General features: G+C 38.0%; 2 protein-coding genes across 2 annotated transcripts; both read left to right on the forward strand. All coding sequences in view use genetic code 11, as the record gives it.

Annotated features, from left to right (window-relative positions):
- Positions 1-720: 720 nt before the first annotated feature.
- Positions 721-10584, forward strand: EGR_07161 (Homeobox protein BarH-like protein; the record flags this gene model as incomplete). Its single annotated transcript, XM_024496410.1, has 5 exons — positions 721-913; positions 983-1440; positions 1568-1657; positions 5388-5464; positions 10491-10584. 5 exons carry the CDS (start codon positions 721-723, stop codon positions 10582-10584), a joined length of 912 nt encoding a protein of 303 aa, XP_024349165.1.
- Positions 10585-17890: 7306 nt separating this feature from the next.
- On the forward strand, positions 17891-22906 carry EGR_07162 (Dual specificity protein phosphatase; the record flags this gene model as incomplete). The annotated part of the gene is made up of 4 exons (XM_024496411.1): positions 17891-17971; positions 21318-21489; positions 21532-21720; positions 22536-22906. 4 exons carry the CDS (start codon positions 17891-17893, stop codon positions 22904-22906), a joined length of 813 nt encoding a protein of 270 aa, XP_024349166.1.
- Positions 22907-27582: the final 4676 nt, after the last annotated feature.

Consider the following 27582-nt stretch of genomic DNA (forward strand, 5'->3'; position numbering starts at 1 on the left):
ACCGTGTGCTAAAGGTGACCAGCTTAGTCAAGTTCCCAAGGGCGCCTCTAACATTTGTCATAACACACTTGTCCCTGATACATGAATAATGTCCCTTAGCAGTTAATCTTCTTCTAGGAAACCATGAAATTATGCCCATCTCCTCTGCATCAAGTAGGCTGCCTATTTGTTTTAACATATTAAGACTGTGCGAAGGAGACTTAATCCATTATGCCGTGGAAATATTTATTATGAGCTTCACTAACTGTAAACTGATTCTGCGACCTAATTTAGTTCACGTAAATGAATATACAGTTATCTTAGTTTGGCTAGTCGGAAATTCAAATGTCGGTGCTGTCTAAAAGAATGCCTTTTACTACTGATGAGGACGCACGCACTTAGGTCTCGCTTTAAGCGATGAATTCTGTCACGACGCCTACGTTTGGATTGTTGGCTTGACATTCAATCGATGAAGTGCGTGTGTGTGTGTAGGTGAGCATGGCGTCAATGTTAAAGCTCATCTTTATCTCTTTCATAATTTAGGCAAAAGCAGGCACACGCTTACGCATACTGTAGGTGCAGTTGCACTCAGAACCGTGTTTTCCAATTATCTCTTTCCACTTTTTTGATTCATAACAATTCACTCACCAATTTGTGGATGATGAGCCAATAAGACTGCAGGAGTAATCACTGCTCCTTATTAAAGCACGTTAGTCGAGGCGCTCAGCATAAGCGGCAACAATGTTAGGTAGCGCAGACAGAGACGCTATTTGTTCGCTCTCCATCCTCCTAGGCAATCACCGCAACGCCTTGAGCTGTGCTGTTAAACCCCTTTCTCTACTTCTACCAGACAAATATGCACCCTGCGTGGTCCCCACTGTTCCATCACCCAAGGAACTGCTCTCGCCCAACTGGGGACTCAGTCGGCCCAGAGGTTAGCGAATTTGCTTTGCTACAATAATAAACTTATAACGCATTAATATTTCATGTTTATCCATTTTAGAATACGTCAAACTCCTTGAGGGCTTAGTCAGCTCCTGGAGGATATTTGCAACGAAACGGGAGGTCCACGTACTTGATGATACCCCCTCCTACCTCGCATCAACCAAAGACGAGACAGTAGCAGCTAAAGACCTCACAGAATCAGATGGAAATACCTTCAAGGAATCATCTTGCTCTCCTCCCAATTCCCCCACTACCTCGTCATCATCTGCGGCAACAGCAGCATCAATAAGTGCGGGTGCAGCACCAAAAACTTCAAATGAGATATCTAGGGGAGTCCCTGATTCCACTGAAAATGGGAAAGAGCGCGGCAGTAGCGCTAAACGCTACCGCAAAGCACGTGCCTATTTTCAACCACATCATCTTTATGCTCTGGAGAGCTTTTACAAGCATCAAACCTACCTTTCAACACATGACAGAGAACTGCTCTCTCAGAGACTCGGTCTATCAGAGGATAGGGTGAGTTCCTGTTTCTTTAGTGACAACTTTACTTTGCCCACTAATGCAGCTAAATCATTTCAACCCAACAGATCAAACAGTTTCATTAAGTGCAATATCAAATCATCTGTTTGTTGGTGTGTTTTAGATTAGAACATGGTTTCAAAACCGTCGCATGAAGGAGAAACGAAAACCACGAGCACAAAAAGCTGCACCGATAAATGTGCTAAATCTTTCGGTAAGCAAGACGATAATGGAACACTCCTGAATGACCTACTATCTTCGTCTGACGATTTCAATCTCATCGTTACCACAATCCTGTCTATAAGCAATACAAATTGTACCTTTAAAAGCAATCATTTTCTTAGAGAAAAGATTTGATGATTATGATTACTGATGCTTTTCAAAAATTAGAGTAGTTGTGCTAAAGATATCACATTGGATTCCATTGAGTCTAGACACGGGCTACCCATGATTGAAGTAATCATTGAAGGCGCTGTCTTGCGTTCCAAATCTTGATGACTTCACCCACATACGTTCATGATGTCAGACTAAAAGAAAAAATAAATTTTACTTCATTAAAGTCTTTAAAATTTACACGCTTAGATATCAGCTTAAGAATTCACCTAACCTAATGCGAATTTGTGACCTTAATGTAATGTAATTAATGTAGTCATGTAGTAAATATATGTTCTTTTAATCAAAATGTCGCTTTATTTTTATCCATGGACAGTATTAATTTAAAGTGGAAGCATTTTAATATCTTCCACTAAAAACTGTACCCCATAATACTGTACAATTTGCAAATACACAGCTATATTTCTTTTCCAAAATGGGGAAAGAACCGTGTGTCTTTTGTAAATATTTTTCATGCAAAATTAATGTATTAGCGATATTTTTGTTATCATGAAGGATAATTGTAGTCTTAGTGTTCAAATTTTGTTTTGTGTTAAACAAATGAAGCTACTTTAGGTATTAGGCAATGTAGAATTAGTGGTAGCTCAAAGATATTGTCTTTACAAATCACCTACTAATATTACTTCTGTCTTATAATAAATAACACTTCTAACTGTGAGACCGACTGGTGGCACAGTAGTATAGAAGCGATGCTATTACTTCGTCGAAAAAAGGCTCTCAAAAGGCACAATATTATGCAAACTAAAATAGGTAACACCTAGGAGTAGTGACGCCTGGCTCCCAAAAGATTTTTTGAAATTAGCCAAAAATAGAGGATTTGACCAATGGATGGCGGGAAATTAAGTCGCTTCATTTAAGTGGAAGGCAATCTTATAGATATTCCCTCCAATCAGCCTACAATTTGGTCGGTTAGGTATATTCAATCTGAAAATCCGTTCCTGTCTTATAAGTGTTGCAAAACAAACTAACGCAGCATCAGATAAAACCTCATTTCAAAAATGAGCAATAAAGTGGTTTCAGCTAATTAAAGCATTATTTTGAACCAAGGAAACCATTTTCAAATTACAGGCGCAGTGAGAGTAAATAAGGAATCCTTTTATTATATTTGGGCTTTCTTCAGGCCAAAGTACAAATTGTTTTAATAAAAGGCAAGAAGGGCAATTTTAGTCAATACTTTCAAAGTGAATAGGCACCGATTTCCAATCATTTCCGAAAAAAGTACTCTGTGGATTGGCTAGTGAAGAACACAATAGTTGGTTGAAACCATATTTTCTTGTTTTAAAAGTTTGGTACAGTTCGGAAAACCCCGCTTCTTTAATGTTACAGGACCGTAAAATACTCCCAACATTTAGCATTTTTAAAGCGTTTTTATAAAAACTACTTGGTTACATCTGCAAATCAGTTGAAGATCATAGTCTCGCAATTGTGTGATCTAAAACCTGCTCTTAATTGATGCCGGCTAAAAGCCAATGCAATAATGGCTAACCAAACAAAAGACCATAATGTTCCTACAGTGCACACGCACCCACTGCTCAGCCATCGCTTGCCTGATGAATTAGACGGTTTAGAAATGCGTGGAAATACTGATTTGATCTACCATGTAATCACAAGCAGACAGTTGGTGTGGACATTCATTTGTCAAGCTAAAAAATGAGACAGAAAAGCAGAAGATTGTAAGGAACTTATATTAATTTCTTCACTTAATTGATTTTGAACTTTTTAAAATATTTATTTTAGATTATGATCCATTCTAGTTTAAATGTGCTAAAGTATAATGCTGCTTTTCATGGTGTGGTAAACAAGTGAAGAAAACAAGTGTTAACCGAAAAGCTAATGTTGGCTTATAGTGTATCTAAATTTTATGTTGAATACAAAAATACATGAGATCTAAATTAAAAGGAGGCTTTCTTTTTATTACACTAAACACCAGCTTAAAATAAGAGTCATAATCATAATTGTGAAGTGCTTCTTGTCTACACTTTTTTAGCAATTTTTTCTTTCCGAGATTCCAAATGCGAAATTTTGCGGCGGAATTTAATCATGATTAGTTCGTAATTAGTTTATGGAATGTGGTATGAAAAGTAATGGCATTCATAAGCCCCGAATTGCCGCTTTTGTACTGCCTACAATCCCCTCCTGGGAACAGGAATCGCTACTGTAATGATGCTTGTATCTCATTAATGTTTGCGAAATGCAACTAAACTTCCGTTTTAAAAGCATGTCGTTGGCAATTTGTAATAGTTAAGTAGAACTATCAAACTTGGAATATAAGATGCAGAAATCGAAAAACGTTAATAAACCTTTGCATTTTTGTACTTTATAAAGGAAGAAAACCCACTTAATTCAAAGTGATCTCCCTTTAAAGGTGAAATACAAAGCAGGCCCATATCTGGGAACCCTTGTCCATCTATGTTTAGACGTGTAGATATTCTACTTGTTACCGGTTCCGCAGGATGAAAGTGATTCGCCTAGAAAGTTGGTTTGTGGAAAACTTTCTTTGGTGGGTAGAGAATAATCCATCGGTGGCGCAACCGTAACCTTAAAATTGTCATTTTATGGGCTGACCCTGTTACAAAAGGTCACTTAAATCCCTTGTGGAAAATGTCGCGCTATGTAAACAGTCCCAGCCTTAGTAGCTTGCATTGACAAGGCTTTTGTGTGGCTACAGCTCCGCTCGATAAGTGATAATCACCAAAAAATCGTAAATTAATCCGATAATAACATAATCTATATTTGCTATAGACACAAAAAGGATTATTTTAGATTAATCAAAATAGATGTATGCGTGCTGCAAAAGCAGTCTACAAATCTGGCGCTTCACGTTAGATACATCCATGATGTGAATAAAAATGTAATCCCTGGACTTTAAAAGGTAACTATGCACATTCTATGAAATATTACTGAATCTGCAAGTGATTTACCTGATTTAGACACCAAATTTGTGCTGAGTAGAAAACGATTTGAAGCGTAAGAGGATTTGTGGCAATGGAATACATCCTATAGAAGTGAGTCTCACGTTTCACTGCTGCGTACTCATGTACTTCTGTGATGCTGTGTGCACTCAAACGACAAAAGGGGGATGTGGTTGAAAACCCACGCCTCCAATAAACAACGTAACCACGTGCTTTGGGTTGTGTGCCATTTTAATAGTTAAGCGATCGGCTTGTCAATTACCAGTCCGTGTAACATGAGCACAAATTCGTAAGAAAACCCAGCCATATTAATTTATACAGAGACTGGAAAATGAACCAATAAAAAGTGGATCAAATTTTCTTCAAACTTAAATGGGGTTAGGCAGTTACCCAAAGGGCGTGGTTATATTATCACCACATCAACGTAAATTATTACGATGTGCATTTAAAAAAATTGACAAAAGTCCAGTTTTCAAAGTCTAAGGTGTATAATTTGGTGAATTTAGCTTAGTAAATTAGGAATTTATGGAGTATTCTTTTACCATTCAAATAGCACTCAATGAAATGGAAACACCGAGTTCATATATGTATAGCTGTAATACTTCGGTTATTTATTTAACTCTTTGTTTTGGTTTTAAGGACACTTACGGCTCCACTTCTGTACTTCCGCTGGGCGGCACGGCCTGTGAGCTATGCCAGGAGTCGCCAGTCCTTACGTACGTTGGTAATGCATGATCTACCCTAGCATTAATTTTATTCGTCTTTAAAATAGTCTCGGGGAGATAAATAGCAAATACCCGCTTACCTCCTCCGGAAGGGATCACCAAGATAAAAGCTCTTGGTCTGATACCGATGATCAATTAGTATGTACGTGATAGGAAAATTTACTAACAGAGAACTTAGCAGAAGCACGCCAATATATTCATAACTTTCTTTCAAGCAAATTTACCTAATGAAGGTTGCGCTTTGAATGCAGCAACCACTGCTACCAATTCATGGCGAAACCAGTAGAGCTTTAATGTGCATATCATTTTGTGGACTCAAATCAGTAAATAATATAAGATAGGTGAGACCCTACTTTTGCACAAAATATAAAAGATATTCGTGATAAGTTATGGGATTCCTGTTCAAGTAAAACATCAAAAAAGCAAAATTTAGAGACGACAACAACTTTTAATTATTTTAATGTCAAGAATATTTTACAAATTGAAAATCTACCCCTTGAAATCAATGAGGCAACAGTGACCCTCACCTGTGGTGTGATTTCAGTGTGATGTTTTCACAATCATTTTCAAGGACAGTGATTAGTCCGCTTGTGAAAGCTAAAAACGAAATGCCATCACTCTGTTGCATACCACCTTCTTGGCCATTCAAGGTGAGTGTGCGTATGCTGTATGCTTACATTCTACTGGTAGTCTCATGGCTCCAACGGAAGGAGCTGAAGCACACTCCCACATGCAAATCGCTGTAGGCTGCTACCATTAAGACACGTCACGTGTTCTAACTACATGCAACGGTTGAACTTGAGTTCATCAATCATGCATTATGCTCCACTTAATGGAAAGCATTGTTACCAGACTTTTACATTGTTTGAGGCATTTTGCTGAAGTAGCCGGGGTTACATGATGGTAATTAAAGCGCATAAACCGCATTACTTTGTTAGAAAATGAAGTTTACGGTGATTAAGAAAACAAATTTTTACTGCAAAATCTTACTAGCACGCTGCCATCGTAAACCACCTTTGTGAATTTCATCAGACTTCAAAACGTGCTTCCAATGGCCATTTATGCTACTACAGCGTGAATCAGTCCCCTTTAACGACCAAAAACTGATTTGATATCAGCAGGAACAGAAGATTCGAAAAGAAGTTTAGCCAAAATGCTTAAGAGTCGAATGCGAAATTTATGATGAGAATAGAAATTTTATTAATGACTTAGACAAAACTGCGAACATAATATTCTAGCTGGGAGTAAATAGAAATACTTTGTCCTAGTTAGACTACATTTTAAAACTGCAGATACTTAAAAACATTCAAGATATTCTTTTTTGTGAAGCCCCGGATATTTCGCAATAATGCTTCTTACTAGACAGCCATTTTTGGGTTGGGGGGATTTTTTAAGAACAATGTAATCGCATTTTACTGCTCGATTTTCAGTGTACTTCAACACAACGAAATTGTGGTGCCACATTCATATATCTGAAATTGGTCTGATAGGTCTTTAGCCCAGATACCATCTTTTAGTAGACGCATAAGACATTAATGGATGAAGTAGTCCGCTCTTTTCATTTTATGCCTCTTATTCAGCGGTCCTGAACCAAATGCAAATTCTTAAAGCAATATTTACTTGAGTTTTACGGATCCAGCCTAGAGTGCAGGCTCCTTGGCTTAAATGAGCTAAAGAAGATAAATTATTCCATTCTTGTGGATGTAATAGTAAGCAACAAGAAAGAGGGAAATGCAATCTTATTGTTTTCTTTCAATTAATGAACTGTATAAAATTAATTGGAAAGTATTTTTGTAGGATATGTGTGTTTTATCACTCTAATCCTTTCAAGGAAGTACCTGTTACTTCACGAGAGCACGAGTGATGCCATGATCTGTTACCCATCCTTTCTGCTAAACTGTTTTAAGTAAAGCAATAAGAATGTACTAAAGGGAGACACAAAATGGAGGCATATTAGAAACGCAAGGAGCTTTGAGGCATCTTAAAAAATTACGATGTGAGCACTCTAAGGCTGTATGTGAGCTTATGGGTAATGCAGATTAAATAAAAAGCAAAACTTAACATACCATAATACAAATGAAGGATATATTTTAGTAGTTTGATTATTTGCTTAACTCTCCTTTTTGTTTTCGAGAGTACTTAAGGCTCCGCTTTTGCATTTCTGCCGGACGGCATGGCCTCCAGTCCATTCAATTATCTCTCCAGTCCTTTTCTTCGTCAATAATACACATTCCGTCCTAGTGTTACGCCTTCTTTAGTAATTACAGAAACCTCAGAGCTCTACAATGGTGGCAGCCCAAATTGCACCCGATACTAAAAGAACAATCACCCTCGTTTTTACAACCGAATGCCAAACCTTAGCATGATGGAAGAAGGACATATGCTGTGGATGGGTGAATCTGTGACGACCCCTAACAGAAAGGCTGAAATGAAGTCTAATTTCGACAATTATCCCAATCCCTTGTGCTATTAACAGCTGAAGCTACGTCAGCTGTAAGTGTGATATATCTAAAAAGTTCGTTATAGAGCTGTCTACGGTACCTGTTTGATGCTGTCAATGCAGTGAGTACTAGCTGAAAGAACTCAGATAGGCGTGAGTGGGCAGCAGTGAAGTAAGAACAAGATGGTGAGGAAGAACAGATGCGAAACTTTATCCTGACATAGCTGTTTCAAACTCCATTCATTAGGTCAGTGCTCTTACGACCAGCGACAGACATACCAGGTGACCTGCACATTCCCCTTCCCCAATAGAGTTGCCAATCAGGACGAGACCCCATATCCAGTACAATCGCCATATGCATGCAAACTCGATAACTGGCGCTGTTGGTTTGTAGGTGTTTTGTTTTTAAATCACCGACTAGGTTGTGATGGTAGACGCCGGAGGTTGACCAAGGGGAGTGGCGGGGACGACACTCAAACAAAGAGTTTAATAGATTTGTTTAACTCTTCTTTTTGGTCTGCGGGCACCTGAGGCTTCGTAATTGTACTGCCTCCTGGCGATGTGGCCTTCTGGCCGGGTCAGTGGCTCCACCTAGCCCTCCAGTACGCCGGCAATACATATTCCACCCTAACATTATGTATACTTTTGTCTACAGGAAGTCGCAGAAGGTGACAATGGAAAGGCTTTAAAGTGGTCACCATTGTACGCAGCCACAGGCAGTTTTAAATGACATAAAGCCTAAATTGGTTATTAATTTTAAAATAAACGACCGTTGACTTTCTTCGGAACGACATATATCCTTGTTTCCATGACTTTGTCAATAAATCAGGAACTGAGTGTTATTTGGTGGTAAATTTTGAAATTATTTTGCGTAAAGGTGAATTTGTTTGAGGTCAGATCACCCAAAAATGGTCAATTCATCTAGTGTTTAGCTACAGACCGGCATATAAATGGCCTTACATTAGTACCTCCGAATCATTATATTTTTTATTTGTTAATCCAAATATCCACCAATAAAACATTTAGTACCTTCAATGATGCATGAAATTACAAATAAGTGCTATGTAAAATCACGTTTTCGTGCTCTTTCAAATAATAAGAAATGAGGAATACCAGTGTCAATGCACCAACTTATCACTTACTTTTAAGTTAGGGATGAGAACATTCATACGAAATTTCCCAGTTTTGTTCGAAAACAGACCTTTTTCTGGTTATTATAAAATTTATCCATGCACACAGACGTCTTGCGAACACAGTGATGGATGCGTCTGTTTTGCCGAAGGTCACAAGTCACTTTTGCCAGCAATGCCGCAGCATGATTCACATTGGCAGTGCCAACAAGCACATAATGAAACAAGCATTCACGTAAAAAAGGGTAGGCTTGCAAAAAATTGTCTTATGTGAAGACTATTACACTAACTAAAATTGAGTTTATCAATTACCTGGATCTTTAAAAATCCCCTGAATGTTTGATTGAAATGTTACCGTGTGACTAATTGTGTATCAATCTACTTGGTCACTTGCGAGCTTAAGTGTCTGCGTTTACGGATGTTCGAATGGTAAAGATATGCAAAAATTCCAAAGAGTGAAAAGATATCGGGTTGCCTACCGTTCGCACATTCCATGCAGATGAGGGAAAAACGCATTTAATAGAAACACCAGAGTGAGTACAAATTCCACTTGTCATTCTAGACCCTTTGTTTGATTTCTTGTTCACGTAGATGTAGACAAAGTTGTAAGTGAAGTTTATAACTCATTCAGACCATTCTTAAAACAGCAGCTGTTTACGCAAAAGAACTGTGAAGAAAATTTTGAGTCCAAAAACATTTTTTTTGCAATAAGATTAAAATAATTTAAGATATTCTGACTAATTGGTGCAACACTTAATCGCCCAGAAAATTATACTTTTTAAGATCAACGTTATAACAAAGTAAACATTTTAGTAAGATATTTCCTACCAAAACTGGTTCATTTAACTGCTAAAAGGTTCTGTTACCTGATTAAAAACAAAGGCTCTACAGTTCAATTTTCCCCATGTAATTTAGTTCTGCAGTATTTAAGTGCTACCTAAATATTTTTTCAGTAGCAATAAATCATAAGAAGGTGGGTTGTTGGGTACAAACCTTTACTACTACCCAAACTCTGGTTGTTTCCTTTAAATACATCGCTATTGTAAAAGATCTAATATTTTGAAATGATATTAAGCCTGTTCGAGGTCTGGCGGGCAATAAAATTTAAATGAAATTATAAATAACTACATCGTGTACATACAGGGACTTTGATAGGATTAATTTCATTCAGTCGTCCCCGTAATTCCACCGATTAACGCAGGCATGGATTAATTGGATACATTATTCATTACCTAGTTTCTATATTAGTTACTTTGCTTGTTTTAGAATTTGCTTTGTAAACTAGGATGATATAGTTTCTCTGTGTAAAATATTATTAACTCTAGTATTTCTTTAAATCTAACGGTAATGTCAAGTTAAAAAGTCATTGTAGCTTGGCCAAACATTTCGAAATAAACAAGCATGGTACGCGAGATGATCTTCCATTTCTTTTGACTATGTATTCAAGCCACGAGGATGCTTCAGTTTCCACGGTTCGTACTTCGGCTTCTCGACGTGGTGCTCAGGTTATGTTGATAGCCCCCGGCTTTTCCACACCTTAGTAATATGCTACTAGTAATAGTGTGGACTTACCACTTTGGTCTGTCACTTCTTCGCAGAAGATTCGGGGCACCGGAATAAGAGATGTCGAACAATTTACCGTATTCGTGGCCATTTGGCGTCTTTAAGTAAAACGCAAACGTTATAATTTGCTAGACCAGGCAAATGCAGCTAAAGGTCCCAAAAGGTTTATAACTGTACATAAAGTATTTTAATGGGATACTTCATTTAATCATTAATTTATCACATACATTTCTGCAGTCCTCTAAACTTGTTTTGGATTATTTAATACTCCCTTTTTCAATAGCAGACTTTCCAAGCCTCATTTTTATAAAGAATATTCACACATTTCCGTGTAGTAGTTCAGCTAAAAACTGTCGAAAATTTCTTGGTTAAAGTAATTTATAAAGCTCATTTAATGTACTAAAGCGCTTAAGCGTAAATATGTTTTTTAGGCTTCGTTTAGCGGTAGTTTTTAAACACTATCGTCATGGTCACTTCAAGTATCACAATCTCGATACACATTTGACAGAAAACATACTTGCATGCAAGTCATACCAAAATGATGAGATTGAAAGTTGGAAATATCCCCTATGATTAGGTTACTGTCTCAGTGTCACTAGTCTGTAAGCTTAGGACGAGCAATGGATGATGGATTTGGATGGGGCAGACTACACTTTCAATATTTGTCCTCTTCAGCTGTCACGTCAGGGCTTATTTGATAATTGCATTCTAGTAATTTTTGTTTTTTAAATGCCATATACTACCTGTGACTCTCTCATTTGTATCCTTGACGCATTTTGATGGAAGGTCGTGATGGCTTATCTCCATATAAACAAGTGATTTTCTGTGTTTGACTTGAAATGTATAAGCCTAGCTGCTGGGAGCGACCCAAGTCATTGCTTATATTTAACTGTGTGAAGAGAAACTTGGTGGTACCATTGATAGCTAAAACTGACACCTAAATTCACCCCTTATGTATCACCATAACTATAAATATTCTTACCTTAACCACTAAACCTCCAATCGCTAATTCTCGAAACCAAAGCCTATTTGCTATGTAACTTGTTTAGTATGTAGCAAAACGAGTACTGAAAATGAACCACTATCAATTATGAACTCCAGACGATATTGTGTTGTGGGACAAGAAAGCAAAGGAAGCTGGTCTTTACTTTTCAACCGAAACAGCGAGTGACCAAGCAAAAAGACTAGAAATTATTCAAAATAGGGTAAATTTCGTGTAGCTCTTAAAGTTCATGAACTGAATTTGATAAATAGTTTCGACCAGAAATGTGGCCACCATGAGCATTTTTAGCGACTTTGTTCGACCAAAATCAGAATAAGTTTTGAAACAATGGCATTAGGTGCAAAGGCTCTTTTAAACTACTTTCGATGCTGATGAAAAAATTTCATTTCCATGTGACGTTCTTCAACCCCAATCCAATACCCACAACCGAGCTTAAAATAAAAGGTTTCCTCTCTGGCATTTTTGCGGTGACGGTAATGCCATCTACTCCAGTGAACGACGAGAATTGACTATTCATCAATTTGTGGTTAGTTGTTCCAAAAACAATGGACATTCCGGACTTTAGTCTAAATGGATGAAAAGCTTCTTAAACTACATAAATGTTTCTAAAATTAAAAGAAGTATCGTAGTTTACTAGGTCAGATATGAACAGCATAAACTTAATGATTAGTGTCATTTGAGAATAAAAACTATTTCTGAAAAAGAATGATATTTCGGACATTTTCGTTAAACCTTCATAGCCACTACCGTTAATGCTTAAAACGGTGAACTTGTCCTAGGTCATTTGCCAACAAAACTGCCTTTACGCTGGGCGGATTTCCTAAAAATAATTGTGCCATTCCATGTTCCTAGTTATTGCCCTGTTGACGCAAGCCTATTAAAGTATTGCAGAGGAGTGTGAAGGTTGAAACTGATTAAGGCAAACGAAGCCACAAACGGATATTATAAGGCACTATGAATCTTAATTTTCATTGATGAGTTCTGCCAAACGTAGCTAAAAATAGGAGTAAGTGAGTTAAATAGTTTATACGGCTCCGATCATAATCTTAGCTGACTGCAGTGGAATACTCATAATTGGAATCTACTAATATTTACCTAACTAGATTTTAAAATCGTTGCCGATTCTCAATTTACACAATGTTTTCAAACGTAAAAGGTGTTCCTGGATCTAAGGGAAAATCTAACGCAAATCAGCCTCCTTTCTATCCTACTTTTATTTCTATAATGGCTATTCTATTTCACATTTGGTCTTACGATTGTCTAATGCTTAAGTATGGTAACTCTTACCCGGAAAAATATGATTCTCAAGGATGCAGATAAAGAAAATAGGGCTGAGAATGAGGTAAGGTAGTAATTCCAGTATCCTGACTTCTGCCATGAAGTCTTTGCAGGTAGTTTGTCAGTAATTCAAGATGTGATATGCCAGGTTATGAGGCAAAAGGTTGACAAGAGGGGTCGGTGGTGGAAGGTGCTTCCAGTTAAAGCACTGATCTTGGATGTTTCTTGAAGCAAGTCCTTCGTTATACACTTTTTAACGTAAATATTACTGTATCTGGTAGATAGATCTCAGCTGTCTTGCCGTTTGGTCTTCATCAAGTGAGTGATCGTATCTGCTATCGCCAAATATCGGCACCCAGGCGCACACAGCTAACACATTCTTCCACGGATAGAGTGTTGGGCGCATCAGAGTTGTAAAGTGGATGGTAAGGCAGGTGGATATGACCATCGATGAAGTCTTCTTTCGGTTAACTAAGGTTGCAATGCAAAATCCGCTTTTTTTGAAAGTCAGACAACAAAATTTTCCAAAGTGGAGTACTTTTACAGGGTGTTTATGGTAAATGACTGTTTGCAAATTGATGGTCAACAGAAATTCCTGCCACCTGCTAACACACGCGATACCAGTTTGCCTAGAAATTACCGCACCGCTTCCTTCCCAGCTGACAGGCTCAGATCGCTTGTTTGGTTACCAGTTACACTAAACTCTGCTGAAAATTATTATGCCACCTTACTCGCGATGTGACGCACCAAGAACGAAACAATTTTACATGAACAAGAATAGTTCTTTCTCAGTTTAACGCAACATCTTGGAGTGATTCAACGTAAGAATCAATTTGTTCAAATCGTTTCCGGGTGGTACATTGTGCTGCCGCACACCGACCCCTAAGTGCCGTAAAAATTAGAGAAAGAACTTCTGTAGCCTTCGAACTAATTATCATTTCAAATAGCAGACAAGCTGGAATCACACCTGTTAGGCTGAATTCATGTTTTGGGAGACGTAAAGCTAAAATAAAAGCAGATAAATATGAGTTGTGTAATGACATATGTTTATGCCCCATAGTACATAGTAGTAGTCATATACAGTATTATAGCCCTCCAGCTAGCTACAACAACAAAATGCACAGGCTACTATGCTCTTCTGATGAGCTCGAAAATTATTTCATGACTTAAATGTGCAGCGATGACGAATTGTCTTACGAATCTTGCACATGATTGTATAAGGCAAGAGTTCGCAAAAGAAAGCAAAAATATGTCTGCTGTATGCTGAAAAATTAAATAGCGTAGATATAATGGCTAAAGTAGTTCATTTTTAAAGTCAGTCTACCTAAATTGAGAGCTAGACTTGAAAACAAATGTAAGGGAGGCACTGAGAAACATCAGAAATAGTTTGCAAGGGACTATGAAAAAAATACACTGGATAAAGAATGGTGCAAGCTAAGAAGAACCAAGAGGTAAAATCACTAGAACAGATCTAGATTTATTGTAGGGTATAAAAGAGGTTGTGGATAAGTAACCGCATGGATTGGAGACGCTTGAGCGGGAGGAGTTAAAGGAAAACAGGAGATGGCATTTGACAGAGGAGAATTTCTAGAAGAGCACGAGGAAGAATCAGCAGAGTGGAGTAATAAGTATGCAGAAGACAATCTACAAAGGTGTTACTTCTCCACTTCTAGCATCATTTCAATCCTCAGCAGATTGAATGCTTCAAACTTTGCTTCATCTCATTAACCCACATCTCTTCTCATCCTTAAAGTTATTGTTTAATGCGATTTCGACATGACTTAGTTCATTGCCTTCGGGTGTACTGTTTTAGATTTTGTCTTCCTCAAAATAAACTTCAAATTTCATTCGTAACGTATTTACTATCATCCAGCACTTTTATAACGCTTAATAATTTCATGGCTTTCTCACATATGACGGAATAGTATTTACCCCTCTTGTTTACAAACGATGCTCCTAATAAAAAATATCTAGGCTATCTTTTTGATTTGTGCCTACTCTCACCGTTAATCGCTTATTTAAAGTCGTATAGAGATATCAGATACGTGGATGGAACATTCATGTGCGTGAACTATTTTTTGTGTGATGCATGCATTCTACAGTTTATAGTTGACTTCCTTTTGACGTGATAGGTCAATGGAACAACAATCAGTTCCCCAAACTTAGTTTCTAAACACGAAGACATTGCATACACCGCATAAAGATAAATTTTTCAGCTTTTGTGAAAATTGCACCTTGGTATCCTATAGTCATTCAAGCATTTGTACATTTTCAATCAATTCTCCTTCTTTTTTCGAGAGAAACTAATGCTCAAACTCGGGAGAAGTCCCGTTTTAATAGGTATTTAATTAATGACATGCAACTATTAAAGACAATGACGAGAATCATGAATAAATCAACAAGTTTAAACATAAAATTCATCTTATTCATACCTCAAAGAACCAGATTGGATTAAAAATACATTTTCCCCTGCACCTCTTGCACTCACTATTTCAGAACCTTTTGTCAGAACCATTCGTCAACCACCTACTCTTAGCTACGAACTTTTTCCAATTTTCGCGATTTTAAATTGTAAATATACTCCAAAACCTCGCACCATTGAAATTCTGTGGTGGAAGCTACTCAATATTTTTTCGCTTGAAATTCGGTAAACTTCCTGTGTTATCTGCATTATTTAGGGATAAGCAAATCAGTTTCCCACAATAACGCTTAAATGCTATGCAGTTTTAGTAGAAGTACGTTACCATGACTGCAAGTTTCCGCAATTTGATTTTATGCATAGTATTGTGTGTGGCTCAAATAAAATTTTTCGCATGTACTTTTGGTAGTAATGCAATTGTATTCTAGTGGTAGGCTTATTGCCTCTGACGAGACATTATGTGGGCAATGCCTTAGAAGGGAATGTAAAAATGAGACGATATATAATTGACTTAAAAATGCTTTTTTTCAAGAGGATAAGGTAGCACCCCTTAAATTTACTTAAGACCAAAGAATGCGCTGAGGGGCTACTGGCATAGCCCGGAAGTCATGCCACTTAGTGGAAGTACAAGGACGGGACCTTAAGTGCTTGCGAAAGTAAAGCGAAGAGTTTAACAAATAAATAAAGTAATACACATCTCTCTATTTTGAGCGTCGTCTCCGGCTCTCCCCATGGTCATACCCGCAAAGGGATTCACAAAGTATTCGGTGCTGTTAGGAAAACGCAAACGAACCAACTGCGCTGGTCATCAAATTCCATGCAGCTGAGAGGGTATTTGACCGCAAAGTCACTGATCCCTCCTGGTGGATTCCAATGAAGCTGGAGTTTTGTCCTTTTCAAAAACTGTATTGGGGAAAGGAGAATGTGCTGGCCGTCACGTATGTCCATCCCCAGTAGTAGGATCAGTGGCCTTTAAGCAGTCATTTAATAAAGGACAGCATTTGAAATAGAATCGTGGGTATAAGCTTCTGCGTCCGTTGCTCCTTGCCACCTCAGTGCGCCCAGCCCTACCCGACTAGGTTCTGTCCAACTAGTAGATAAGTGGAGGAGGTTTCGTGTGTTCGCTTAAATGGAAACTTCGATTATGTACAGTGGATAGCTCCGTAACGAACTTTTCCAGATTGTTCACGGCCCGAAGGCCATGCCACTCAGCGGAAGTATAGAATTGGACCCTTAAGTGGCCTTGAAACCGAAACAAGGAGATAAGCGAATAATCGAAATGTCACAATAAAATCCATCATGCCCCATTTCATGTGCGCATTGGTCTTCCAATTTTGTTATCTGCTCATTCAAATTTGATTTCGCCTGCCAGTCCTGAAAACATTTTGCCTCATTTTAACCCGATTGCCTCAAATTTTAACCTAAATTGTTTTCCAAATCGGAAACGCCGCTTTTATGTACCCTAACTATCAGGAAGACCAGTATCTAGGCTTGTTTTTAGCTCTTTGGACTACAGCAGGACGCAATTTCCACTGTTATTTATCTCTAAATGAAGCGTTTATCCTTTCACGTGGGCCATGCCACCACTGCCACATTTGCGGCGTGGGGGATAATGTAAGCTAATGTGCTTTAGTATCCTTGAAAACTCCGTTTTGCAATTTCGGTGCACAATTTATGATCTAGAAGCTCATTTTTTTCCAATCTACTGTTAGATAAATTATACCTTTTCGAAAATCTAGGTGATGCACATTTCATTAAAGTAATTTGTTAAGTGGCATCAACACAAGTTGCAGCCAATTTGCCTATAATCATACGGTATGAAGACTAAAATATGTGCAAATTAAGCAGAAGAACAGGCACAAGTTAGGACCGCTATTTCAGGAGTCAAACGCTAGTTATTCAACACTGATAACAAACAGGGAACAGGTGATAACCGGTTTCTATTCATAGTAGCCAGGTGTAGTTTTGTCCACATGACTATTATGTCTCCCTTTGCCTTCAAAGAAATGCTTTGGAGCTTGGCAAATAACAAACGTCGCAAGATTTATTTAAAGTGCAATATTTTTAGCACCATTCTAGGCTACGGAAGGCCCTGTTGTAATGAGCACCACTAGAAATTATAATGGGAAGATTTTAATCCATGATTACACCGCCATTTTTCCCGAAGCACATTTTTTATGTATTTCTGTGTAATACGTTTTATTCCTGGGGTATTTTTCCTATGCGCTCACTAAAAGTGGCAGTTTACCAAGAGAATTTCATCTTACTGTTATTAATTGCTTAATAAAGGCAGGTGGTTTTGTTTCAGATAGGCTAGATAATAGGGAGTTTCGCAGTTTCCTACTGTTGGCTGCTTCTAAGTGCAATGGGCATAAGGGATTTGAATTTACTCAAATTCTATGCATATGTGACATAAATGTTTCAATCCATCATTCTGTTTCCAGATACATTCTATCTATGCAGGTTTGTGCCTAAAATACACAATCTAGCGGTGACTAAAGGCTGGCGATCGCACGTTATACATCGAACCGTGTGATCTGGAAGCCTCTGATATGACTCACCTTTTGGTAACCCTTTCCACCCAATGAATCAGCACCAAATAGGTGCCAAGCTTCTTGCGGTGGCATGGGAACCTCGTCTCTTGTTCCCCCTGAGTCTAAGTGGGGTAGGTAATAACTATATTTAGGCTTTTTGTCTTTTAAGTATGTATTTTAAGATGTTTTCTACAACAGCATTAATCATAAGTGCAGTCTGCGTACTCAAACCCCATTTTATGCATGGTATCCACTTTTTTAATCATTTGAAGTGTAAGAAAACAGTTACGTTGCATTTATTGTGTCCACTTATAATGTTTTTATGCTGTAGGTTGACTCTTGGTTATTCAAATGCAAGAATGAATCAAGGATAATGACTCCAAAAGCTTCAAAATACAAACTCTCTCTGTTTAAAGATATCATAGCATCTACTATAATCTTTTCAATTTTCCTCCGAAATTCAATCTTTTGTAGAATAATATGCAAAATTCTCCTAATTTTTACCTTCTTTGATGTGCTTTGCTTGTCTGAACTTCAGAAAGTTTGGGCACAGGATCCTAGGCTTAAACCCCCTTAATACTACCTATAAAAGCAATGTCTCATAATCTTACGCAGCTTAAGGTCACTTTTCAGTCGCTTTTGTGGCATGATGAATCACATTTAGGACACTTTAGTGCAGCATGTGACATTGGAAGGTAACGAACCCGATCACCACGATTGGGCTAGCGTGACTCCACTCAACGTATGCAGGATGACGCACCCTCTAAGAAGATGACCATTCACAAATTGGCATAGTTTTCGTGGCTAGAACGTGAGTCCATCTGAAAGTTACAATAAAAGGGAAAGATTATCCATTGGTTGATTTGGTTTAATTAAAGGGGTTTCCCCAACACAGTTAGGAGTAATCTTAGATTATTCTAAAATAACTGCTGATCCATTAGTTTCTATTGAAAATATTTCAAAATCCCAATTTCGTATGTTTTTTCTGTCGCAAAATTCTAGGCAACTCACGGCTTAACGGAAGCAAAGTGCAGACTGAAAGGTGTCATGGAGTGTTACTAAAAAGGACGAAAAATTTACTAAAGTATAGAGTGTCTAACGGTGTTTCCCTCTCTTCCATTATATTTGTTAGGGACAGGCACTTTATAAAATATGAAAATTTTGCACTTAAACCTTCTGGGTCAGAACCTTTTGCCGCCACTGGTTTGGAGGACGCATAGATTTAAATATAGCCCTATCGTAGTAACATGGTTATGGGCCCACTTACCCCACGAGTCTAACTTTTCGGGGTTAGCACGGTTTTTCTAGTTAGTTCTGTGCACCACTCATAATTGAATCTGTCCTAATATGTTTATTCAACACTTGATAACCTGGATGAGTTGCAAGTGCGATCCATTTGTTCTGGCACTGCTGTGAAGTTCTCACGCCATGAAGAGTTCTTTAACATTCTCCAGCAAATTTTCAATCACTTTCATAAACATAGAGACCTCTCTTTTACCACCTGGATAAATTCATAAATAGTCGAAGTTCGATTAATTAATTTGTGTATGAAGTTTAGTTTAAATTAACGTTCGGGATCTCGAACAGTTTGTATAAAACTTTTGCTTTTTACTTTGCTATTTAGATTTTGCATTTTTCCATTCATTGACTCTATTTTAAACTGCGATTGATATTTCGGATTATCACATTGCACTTCAGTTACAGTAAAATGACCCTAGAAGCATCCCAAGTGGAACTCATTTTAATTTATGCCTGACTTACGTTATCTATTCGGCACGATTCACACATCTGGTTCCACCTCACAGCCACAATATTCTAATTTTGGATCGTAGACGCATTGCACATGCGTTAATGGCGTGTAAATCGTCCTCTAAGGCATGGATGGTCGTTTTCGTTCAAATCTTACAAACAAATCAGTCAGGATCAGGTGACACTTTGAAACAGAAGTAAATTTTTACCTGTGTGTTTAATTTTTCCACCCTAAAGTACAAGCTGAAAATTCCAATGGCCTGAAAGTCACCTTAGAAACAGCATACCCTAGAATTTTATGTAACACATAATGCAGATCAAAGCAGAATTGATGAGCCTGTCAACGAAAGGAAATGACTAAAATGAACAGAACAACTGGGAAAGTTTGATTACAAGTGCACTAAGATTGATGAGCTGGATATTCTAAATGAAAGAATTACTTGAAATACATCACAAATTTGAGACAACATCGAATGACTGACAAAGGTGCTTTGATTAATACGATAGAATAGCCAAGCAAAGAATGGGTAAAAGGCTGTGCTTTTTATTTTTCTGATGCATAATCAAAACAAAATCTCTCCTGTAATTGCTACCAGAAACAACTTCCGCTACAAACTACAACAGACTTCAGGTCGGTATCAAAAGTCGGTATCAACAGACTTAACAATGTGCGTAGCTCCTTGTGTCAGTTGACCTTTTAGTAGAAAATAACAACGGGAATTTCCTCGTGAATTTGTAGGCTTTGGAACGTAAGATAAGCAAATGCTTAAATCCCACTTAAGCATATTTTCGCTTGACACAAACCTTACGGACAAATACTGTCAATGCCAAACTGACCTGTGTAGTGTTGAATTTTAGCAAATTACGACGCATGTTCTATAAGTGATAAGTTGGTTTGATAGCGGTGAAGTGAATTTGATAGGTGCCTTATATTCAGTTATTTTAAATGATTAAACAGATTTAAAATACGAACCACCTTGTCAAGTCTGCGCCATGTTGGATGTGTTTTCCGCGCTTGTTGATTGGTACATTCAAGCCAATAATATTTCAGATCGCCCTGTATATAGCCACTGTGTAAGTCGTCTGGAGCATGGAATTTGCTTAGATGGAGTTCATAAAGAATAAGAATTTACAGGCACCCGCCTTTTTCTTCCAAAATCCGGCGTTGAAGTCAGTGGATTACTTCCTATCAGTTAAGTTATCAAGCGTGGAGCAAAATTTTCCCGAGAGAAAGATGAAGACCGCAAAATTGAAGAGATTTCTTCTTATTTTTCGGCAAGATCCTCAGATTCTCTCAGTCCCACTACTCAAATTCACCACATGGTTGACAGTCATTAGCAGCTATAAGAGCAGACAATACTCTGCAAGCTTTCAAAATCAGCCTTTGGGTCTTATTGAAGTCAAGTTATTGTCAGGTAACGCCAATGCACTGTTCCATCCCTTACCATGACATGAAAAGTTACATCAATTGGCATATTTTGGTCCAGCTATTTTAAAAAAACAATTAATCATTTGGAAAATATGATGTAAATTGAGCAAGCTTGGTTTATTTTGAGCAAGTTTTTATTAAGGGAATAGATAAAATAATAAATGAGCGTAGTATTTTGTAATTTTTGAATACATATGTAACCAGACTACATCATACTCTATGACTTAATGATTTACCAAAAATAATATCGTCGACTAGACGCACTAATAGTGACCAGAGGTGATACATCTTCAACAAAGGCTGTGGAATCGGTCAAGATTACTCAAAAGGAAAGGAGTTTGCGGGAAAGATGCTGCGAAAGGCTGCAAAAGCTCAATCCCATCCTTAGATTCTCCGATTCCAAATGTTTTTCCTATCGATCACCCTTTGTGGATCCACCTGTCTCAGAGATCCTTGAATTCCTCTTTCTCGGTAGGTTCTCTATTCAAGCACTGACGATAAACCAATGTTCAGGGAATGCACGAGATTCAAGGGACGCCCAAATGATGGAGGAGAGGAGCATCACACACGTCATCAACGCCACTTACGAACAGCCCAACTTCTTCGAAGGAGGTGGAAAAATTGAGTATCTCCGCGTACCCGTCGACGACAATAACCAGGCTGATCTTATGCCTTACTTCAGACCAGCCATCGAATTCATCGGTGAGACCTTTTCTTTACCTCCTAGCCCAGTTGCTATGTTGTTCGCTTAGTAACTCAGGATGAGCATTTAACTTCCCATCCCTTAAATTGCTTGCGAATGAACAAACAAACATGAGTGAGGGTAGTTTTTAGCTCAATGACTAACGGTATGACTTGGATTTTAAAACTTTGATTCTTACTTTAAGTGAAACAATTAGTTTAGTGTTAATAAAATAACATTAAAGTTCTGTGAAATAAGCTGACCTAAAATCGCATATTGATAATATTTTTACGATCACTATGAACATATATTGAGATTTACAACCAGGAAATCCATTGATGACTAAAAAACTACATTAACACTTTTGACCTTATTCCCCGTTAAAAGCGGGAATTTTTCCTGACTCTAACTCCTGCCTCCTATATTTTATGTTGGAATCTGTTGTACTACAGGAAAGGTTTGAAGAATATTTTTGCAAAATTTGGTAACTTTATTCTGTACTGATTCGCATAAGAATTCTGCATGGTCATGTCAAACTTAGGGTTATGTAACAAACGGTAAAATGATTCACGTGATGACCTATTTGTTGCTAGGTTAAGGAATTCTTGCACGAATTTTTTACAAATGTCACGTGATCTGCATCAGCCATGCAATAGGGCTCAAATATGATGACTTGCACACAAACAGGAGCATCTTGATCTGACAAATGTGATCTCCGATTCATTAAGAACAGGTGGGGCACGTGGTATGAATGGATACGTTAGATTGCTCTATGATAGTAGATTGGAATATTTGGAATGAAAGTCATGGCTTGCCGGCTTATCTTTGTAAACAGATGCGGCAATGCGAGCAGGTGGGCGGGTGCTGGTTCACTGCCAGGCGGGCGTGTCGCGGTCGCCAAGTCTGGTAATCGCCTACCTCGTGGTCCACTCATCGCTCTCCGTAATTGAGGCCTTTACATTGGCCAATCACCTCCGCTCCGCCGTTGGTCCGAGTCTCCATTTCCTCGGCCAGGTCGAAAAATTTTGTGCCTCCCTCCGCCTCGAATTCGAATGTTATAGCACTGTCTCAGCAGACCGTTATGTGAGGGATATGATTGATCGTCGGTGGAGGGACTTCCAGCGCTCTTCGTCTCCATCTCCCTCCCCACTTATTCCCTCCAGCAATTACCGTTGTCATTTTCCCAATTTTGTAACCCTATGGTGAATCAATGAATGACTGACGGCCTTTGTAAATTTTGATTTAAAATGTGGGGATTTTATTTTATTTGTTGATATTTTTCTTTTGAATGGGAATTTTCATGGCAGATGTCATTATAAAATTGAAAATGAAATTTAAGGTGGTTCCGAATGTACAATAAATCAAATAAGTTTCGAAAGTTTGTTTAAGTAGTATCTACGACCCTCCTATTCCTGTTATTGTGAGGAACTTCAGCAATTTAGTACTTACTCTACAAAATAGCACATTTTTGGCAAGTAAACAAAAGAACTAAGCTGGTATAACCCCAGAATGCTAACTGTCATAGATCCCTAATTAAGGGTCTGCTTCGGTGTTTAGAGACTTTCATCAACGCTGCTAGTCAGGATGCGAACAATTTAAGTGCATAAACGTAGTCTGATTTGCAGTACCGATTCCTCCTACGTTCAAAGTTTACGCAACTTTCCTTTCGGAGTAGATCTACATTACGGAGGTGCTTAAGTATTTTCTATAACTGGATCTGCTTTATTTTAAGTTGATTCTGGTACGATATTGACAAAGAAACCTGTTATTAACAGTGATATGAATCGTGTTATTTTACAGTGCTTTAAATAAATGTATCAAAAACGATTCAATGTCCAAACTTTAAGAGTGTATATTTTATTGGTCCTGCTGAAGAAAGGAGGCGGTAAAATACTGCTTTGCGGCTAAACACGAGTCTAAAACAGAAATGACTCAAATGTGCTGTCAAAGAAGGGAAATGCGGTGCATAATGCTGAACTAGTATCAATTATTTTAAGAAAGGATTTTGCGAAATGTAAATTAGTTTAGAAAATCATTTTCTGTAAATTGATCTATTTTTAGTTTGCCATCCAAATAATAAGGCTGGACTAATTGTGTTTTGGAGTATCTAGATAATCAGGATCCAGCCACGTTTTAAAATGGATCAGATAAAAATTTCGTAATATTACAAAAGAACAAAACTTTAAACAACTCTGCATATTGCAAAAGTAGTGGTATTTGGGTAACGTATCCAATTCTGAAAGAGTTTGGAAAATGAAAATCGTTCCAAATTATGCTAACTGTGAAGCAAGCATTAATGAGATCAGGAAATAGAAAATTCTCACATTCATTCAGTTGACATTGTTATGCATACCTTAATGATTATTACGAGGAAAGTTCATTGGTTGTCAAACGTTCACATTTCTTCCACTCCGCACATGACTACTCTGTTTCAAATTTGGGCATACGGATGTCTAACACCTAAATAGGCAGGTGATAGAAATTGGGCTAGGGATGAGGTAAGACAGTATCTCTCTCATCCTAAATTCGGGTATGAAGTCGTTTCGAAGTTTGAGTTTATGTGGTAAAGGAATGCCTTGAGAGCACAATAGTAGAGCTTGCCTCCAGCTATTTCGCCATTCTTGGCTGTTTTTAAAGGCTAAGCTCTTCCTCCGCGCCTCTAAGTTGTATCATGCTGTATCTGGCAGATTAATCTCAGCCGTCATGCCGTTTGGCTTTCATCGAGTGAGAGACCATGTCTGCAGTTCAACACATCTACACCCACGCATTTAAAGCTTTCACAATCCTCTGAAAATGGAGGGTTGGAAGCATTGAAGGTGTAGAGTGGATAGTAAATCAGTTAGAGATGACCCTCAATGTGTTCTCTTGCCTCGCAAAATCCATTTTTTATCGCAGGTCAGGCAGCATAATCCCTCAAAATGGCACACTTTATAGGGTGCTTGCGGCAAATAAAGAACCACAAAGTGGTACTTACCGAGGCTTCATATCATTTGCTAAGGCACCTGACACCAATTCCATTTTAGCTGACAAAATCAAGTGGACTGCCTCGTCACCAATTGCACCAAACGCAACTGAAAGCAAAGTGCTAACAGCGCCGCAATTCTGTGTGAACAAGAATAGTTCCTCCTCATTGTAACGAAATGTCTTGGATTGAATCAACTCAAGCATCAATTTGCTTTAACCGTTTCCGGATATTAGGCTCTGCTACTGCGCACCACAACTTCTCTAAACGGTGTGGAAATTTAAGGAGAAGTTTTGCAAGTTTTAAGACTAATTTTAAAGTCAAAAAGCAGACAAGCTTGAATCCCACGCGTCAGATTCTAAGCCATATTTGGTGCGATAAGGAACCAGAACAGAAGGAGAATAGTAAAGAGCGCGATAAAAAGCGTCCGTAGAATGACGCATGTCTGTGCTGTATAGTGCATATGCACAATCGTATGCACCCTTGAAACCTCTCCAAGTGGAATCGAGTCATCGCAGAAAGCCATAGGGAGAACCGCCCAGACTTTTGCGTTCACCTCTAGCCTACCATCGCTAAGGTAATCCATACCTAAATTGTAGTAAATAAATCTGTGTTTACATATTAAAAGGGTCGAAGTCAATCTCAACATACTCTTGAATTCACTAAAACGTGGCACTTCCAAAGGGCTGACCTTGAAGAGCTCTCTGAATAGGGTAGCAACCAATTCGAAGTCCTAGTAACGCATGGCGAAGGTGGGACATCTAGGATTATTGTATCTTATTTAAATCATCGATACCTCCTCAATTCTTTATGCTCTTGTACCGTAGGCAGAAACCAGAGAAGACGAAGATTAGACTAATAAAGCATTGGTCTCTGCAAATGAGCTTAGTGCATAGTTGCATCAGTCCGATCTTTGCGTACGTAGTTCACAATTTGGAAATGTCTGCATTTTGCGCACTTTTTGCACTACGTCTTGCAGTTTTTGCGCAGTTCCTTGAAGGCGTGGTTGTTTAAATATTTGAGATGCAATGAACAGACTCCGAATCATTTCTCTTCCAAATCCCTAGAAAGGATGCTTGTGCCAAAGGGATGTCATTAAATGCTAAATATTATCAATAAACTTCTAGATCATATTAAAACTTTTAGTGGACGCAAGTATTGCTACTTAATGTCAGATGCTTGTAAAAACATTTTCCCCTCTCCAATTTTATTGCAAGTTGGTTGGTGCGACTGCTGTTTATACACATCTTATTATCAGGTAGAAAATATTTTTGTTTTAGGTAAGACCTTCCCAGGATTACGGGATTCTTTAAAAAGTAGCATTTTATGCCCCCTTTTTAGCATTGTAGTTCTACCATTTTATCTAAATACGATTACATGGTGGTTCTTTACAATATTTTATTAAAACTCTTCATTCTAACCTAAAATCGGTCACTAAATTGCAAGTAAATTAATTCTTCATATTCTCGGTGAAGGTTTTTGAGAGATTTTGGTCCTAATTGCTTATTTAAATTCATTATGCGGATATTTTTTACCAACCAATTTGCTAGCAGTTCATGCCTTTGGACACTTCCCCCTTTTTGGACTGGATAAAAATAGCAAAACAGAAATCATATTCGTAGGTCGCAATAATTCAAATGCAAAGTCAGTGTGTGTGGTTTGGATGGTATTTGCCATATTACAGTGTAGTAATATGAATTGTCTTGTACGCTTCAGCCTGATACTTGTTTGTCAGATCTGAAAGACAGGAAGATTTAAGGATTGAACTAAGGTTTCACATTTTGCGCACTCTCTATTACTAACGTCATGGCCTTTGATGAAAGCTATTTGCAGTAATTCGCGTCTAGGTCACGTGGGCAAAAAACTTCATCCATACACTTTTGTAACGTTTGTGGAAGTTCAACCACTTGGAAGTATTTCACTATTACTTGCTCAGTAATACTTATAAGTGAAATGTCTACGTAAATTAAACCAAACCTTTTCAATTGTGAATGCATAACGCAGTAACAGGGCAGTCTTGACTAGAATGACCTTAAATAAATTAATCAAAACGAGCCATGCACGCATCCACCAATACGTCTATGGTGTGAAATACCTAGCTTTAGCACCTTTATCTGTTTTCAAGGAGAGGCGAATCATATTTTTCTTGTCGGATAATTCTATAGAACTAAATCTTTGCAAGTTGCTGATTTTTGTTATCTAATTGCTTTGTTGAAACACATTCATGAACCTTAATAATTTAACACTTAAATTTTTTTAAATACTCTTCTCATAAAATTGGTTCTCCATTATTTGAAGCTGATAGAGGCGATTCAAAAACATTTACTAAAAGTTCAGTAAAACTTGTCGCCCGTTGATATTTACTTATATAAAAATAGTTGCTTAATTCCTAAGACATAGCTGGTGGTATTTATGTAAGAATGAAATCTTACGAGTTTCCAAGCCTCCCACCTAATTCACAATTACTTGGACTAAAAATAAACTTATTTTTCCGTTATTAGCTCTTAGGGATGATTGCTACTATCAATGCAACAATTTATACTATTAAACCAATTTTTTCACAAAAAAGGGTGCATTTGTTCGGAGGCTTGAGAACAGCTGTATCTGCTTTATTAATTGAAAGTGCAGATAAAAATAATATGGCTTGTGTATTCAACAAATCAGAGAGGCCACAACTTCACTCTGTCACCAAAAATAGTGTAACATTTCGAATGTTTGCTAAATTCTCCGTTGTGGTTGCGTAGGCACCGAAGGGCTCAGTTATTATGCTTCTGCCCAGCGGCGTGGCCTCTGGGCTAGGCCCGTAGCCCCGGCCCCTCTGTACGTCGGCAATACATATTCTGCCATAGCATTGTTTTCTTTCGTCTTCAGGAAAACATCGGCACGCTGCATTAGTGCCCACATGTTTTATACGCTCTTC

The sequence above is a fragment of the Echinococcus granulosus genome (assembly GCF_000524195.1).
Source record: "Echinococcus granulosus chromosome Unknown EG_S00071, whole genome shotgun sequence".
Classification (NCBI taxonomy): Eukaryota; Metazoa; Platyhelminthes; class Cestoda; order Cyclophyllidea; family Taeniidae; genus Echinococcus; species Echinococcus granulosus.